The 2842-nt window shown below is 42.4% G+C and overlaps 1 protein-coding gene across 1 annotated transcript; it reads right to left on the bottom strand.

Annotated features, from left to right (window-relative positions):
* Window positions 1-327: 327 nt before the first annotated feature.
* Window positions 328-1602, bottom strand: LOC140021294 (uncharacterized). Its single transcript, XM_072072058.1, has 3 exons — window positions 1246-1602; window positions 886-1191; window positions 328-564 (listed from the first exon to the last, which is right to left on the bottom strand). The coding sequence occupies exons 1-3, from the start codon at window positions 1600-1602 to the stop codon at window positions 328-330; spliced, it is 900 nt and encodes a 299-aa protein (XP_071928159.1).
* Between the last annotated feature and the right edge of the window lie 1240 nt (window positions 1603-2842).

Genomic DNA, 2842 nt, shown 5'->3' with positions numbered 1-2842 from the left:
TGAGCTTAAAACAAGAAATAAAGAGTACTACTCCCTTACAGCAATTGATCTAATATATGGAAAATGAAAGCTATCTAGAAAAAATAGATACCTAATGTGCCGAGGAAGTTGCGTAACAGAATGGAAAAGAAAAGTATCTGTAAAGCCTAAAGCTGCCAAAGAATCTGCTATAGCATTGGCCTCTCTGTAAATATGGTGCACAGTTGCTGAGAGCTGTCCAGACATATCTTTTATGCGTTGCACCACATTACACAACGACCACTTAGGGGAAGAAGAAAAAGAAATCAGTTGATGAAAAGGCTGCGAATCAGCCTCGGCATCAACTCCCTACAAGTGTCTAGAAATACAAATTTGTAAACCGGACTGTAAAGCAGCTGCCTTGTCCTCCAAAACTCCCATGCTGCCAAGCTCATTGACAAAAGCAACCACTACCCTACCCTGATGATCACGAATAGCACCACCACCTGACGCTCTCCCATTCTTGACGCTTGCATCAATATTCAATTTATACCTTCCTTCAGAGGGAGCTTTCCACCAAATTACTAGCCCCCAAAGTTTTCGTGGCTACTGGATCACGAAAGATGAAGCTAAAAAGGAGTTATGATCACCTTGAATTTGAGCACCAACAATTGGCTAAGAAGCGCCAAGAAGTTACAAGAAAAACTTGACTCTATAAATCATAGATTCTGCTCTCATTGCCTCCCCTCGAAATCTAGCTTCATTCCTTGAACACCACAGAAACCAAAAGATTACAATCGGTAGCAGACACCTAACATGATCCAACAAGGTGGCTAGATAGGAAAGAACCCATTGCATAACAACCGAGCTAGTACACGTATGCTGCATATGAGGTAGGCCAAAAGTGTGTAAAAAATACTTCCACACTTGCACTGCAATCCCACCAGCAAAAAAGAGGTGTCGCGCACTCTCCTCCTCCTCGCAGAATTCACATTTTGATGCCAACAACATCCCTCTTTGCTGCAACAGGGTGTCAAGAGGTAAGAATCCATACAGCACTCTCCACGCCAGGAAGAAGTACTTGATTGGAAGCATTGGGTTCCAAATAATGCTATGAATTAGTGAAGAGCTTTTCCTCTTTGGGACCAGCTCATAGGCACATTGGGAAGAAAATATGCCTGATGGAGAAGCATTCCACACTACTACATCATGCTGAGAAGGCTGAACCCTTAGCTGCACTATAGAAGGAATAATTCCCAATGGCAGTCATTGATGAAGTTGGGAAACATTCCAAGCATCTCTCTGCCACAACTCCCAGACTCTCAGCTGCGGTGGGTCCTCCATGATGCTGAGATTGATAAGCAGGGCATGAAGAGCCCAGCGATCCCTCCAAAAATCCATAACTTCACGACCTAACTGCCAGAACATTTGCTGATCAGCAGCATGACGGATAGAGCACATTCGTCTCCAAGTATGCGACCCATAATTCTCGTTAACCTCCATAAGATGACCCCTGCCAATATATTTTTCGAACATTAATTCTGCCCAAAAAGTATTTCTTTCCTGCAACCACCACCATAACTTCATGTTGAAGGCATCGACCTGATCCGAGAGTGATTTGAACCCCAGACCACCCTCATCCATTGGGTAACAAAGATCTTCCCAATATTTCTATTGCATTCTTTTGCTCTCCAAGAAGTAATCCCACAGAAAGCTATTAAGAACTTTGCCCAGTGCAAGTAAAAAATTCTTTGGTGGAGCAAGAACTTGCATCGAAAAAATAGGAATAAATGTTAGGACGTGACGAATAAGGATGATTTACCCCCTGGAGACAAGAATTTTGTAGACCAGCCCTGAACTCTAGCCCGAACCATTGCAAGGATGCTATCAAACAAAACCGATCTCATTTTTCCAAGTGCTAATGGCACCTCGAGATAAGTTATAGGCAACTTATCACTCTTAAATCCCAAAACTGAAGAGACCAAATTAACTTTTGCTGGAGATGCTTTGTCAGAGCAAACAAAGGCCCTTTTAGAAACATTAATGTGACAGCCCCATCTTTCCCTAGGACGCACCCCAAGGATTAGCAGACTACCTGCCCAACTCTCGCCATGACTAGCTAACCTTTCTTATACTATCTGAGCACAAGAAACGATAACAATCCACAACATTCCACAGCCCAATACAATTTACATTAGGGTCACAAGTAGTTCAAGCTTAGAGAACAAGTCAAAATATTCAAACTTACATAAATACATAGGAGGTTCACTACTACAGAGATGCCTCAACAAAACGCCTAAGTCTATTACTAGAACAACTCCTTCCAAAATCACGAGCTCAAGTATTTGCCCCTGTAAGGAAAGCAAAGATAATAGGATGAGCTTTCGCCCAATGAGATACCACAGGGACATGCAGTCAACAATAAAACTGAAACATACTCACATATAAGTAACAATTTGAGAGATAAACAAGTACTACCATTAACAGAGTAAAGGATACAGATGGCTCTCAAGAGCCAAATTCCCAGTCGTAGTAGCTGGATCCACGCCCATTGACAGTCCGTCAATATTTAAAGAACCAATCATATAGTCCGTAGACCTCCACTTTACATCAATCCCTGTTCACCATTCATATCTCTTACCAGGCCCGAACACCAAACAGAGGGGGGTAATACTTGAGTATACCAAATTCCAGAATAAACCGTATTCAGAGATTCAGAGAAAGATTTCCCCATGGCCTGTCAATCTATCTCGACCAAGCCCTTGTTGACTCGAGTCGATTAACTAACCAATGGGGTTTGAGGCCAAGTTCACAGAGTGGTCGTTGGATAGTAAGTTCCAAACGACATTCAATTCAAGCACAAGTAACATACTTCAAGCGAATA

This window comes from Coffea arabica, chromosome 11e (genome assembly GCF_036785885.1).
Source record: "Coffea arabica cultivar ET-39 chromosome 11e, Coffea Arabica ET-39 HiFi, whole genome shotgun sequence".
Lineage (NCBI taxonomy): Eukaryota > Viridiplantae > Streptophyta > Magnoliopsida > Gentianales > Rubiaceae > Coffea > Coffea arabica.
The sequence above is the reverse complement of the archived record's forward strand: the minus strand, read 5'-3'. Positions and strand labels throughout refer to the sequence as shown.

Coding starts and splice junctions, on each gene's coding strand:
- LOC140021294 (XM_072072058.1), bottom strand. CDS start 1,602: ATGGATGAGGGTGGTCTGGGGTTCAAATCACTCTCGGATCAGGTCGAT. Junction 1,192..1,245: donor GGCAGAGAGATGCTTGGAAT/GTTTCCCAACTT, acceptor TCTATAGTGCAG/CTAAGGGTTCAGCCTTCTCA. Junction 565..885: donor CTGGTGGGATTGCAGTGCAA/GTGTGGAAGTAT, acceptor GTGATCCAGTAG/CCACGAAAACTTTGGGGGCT.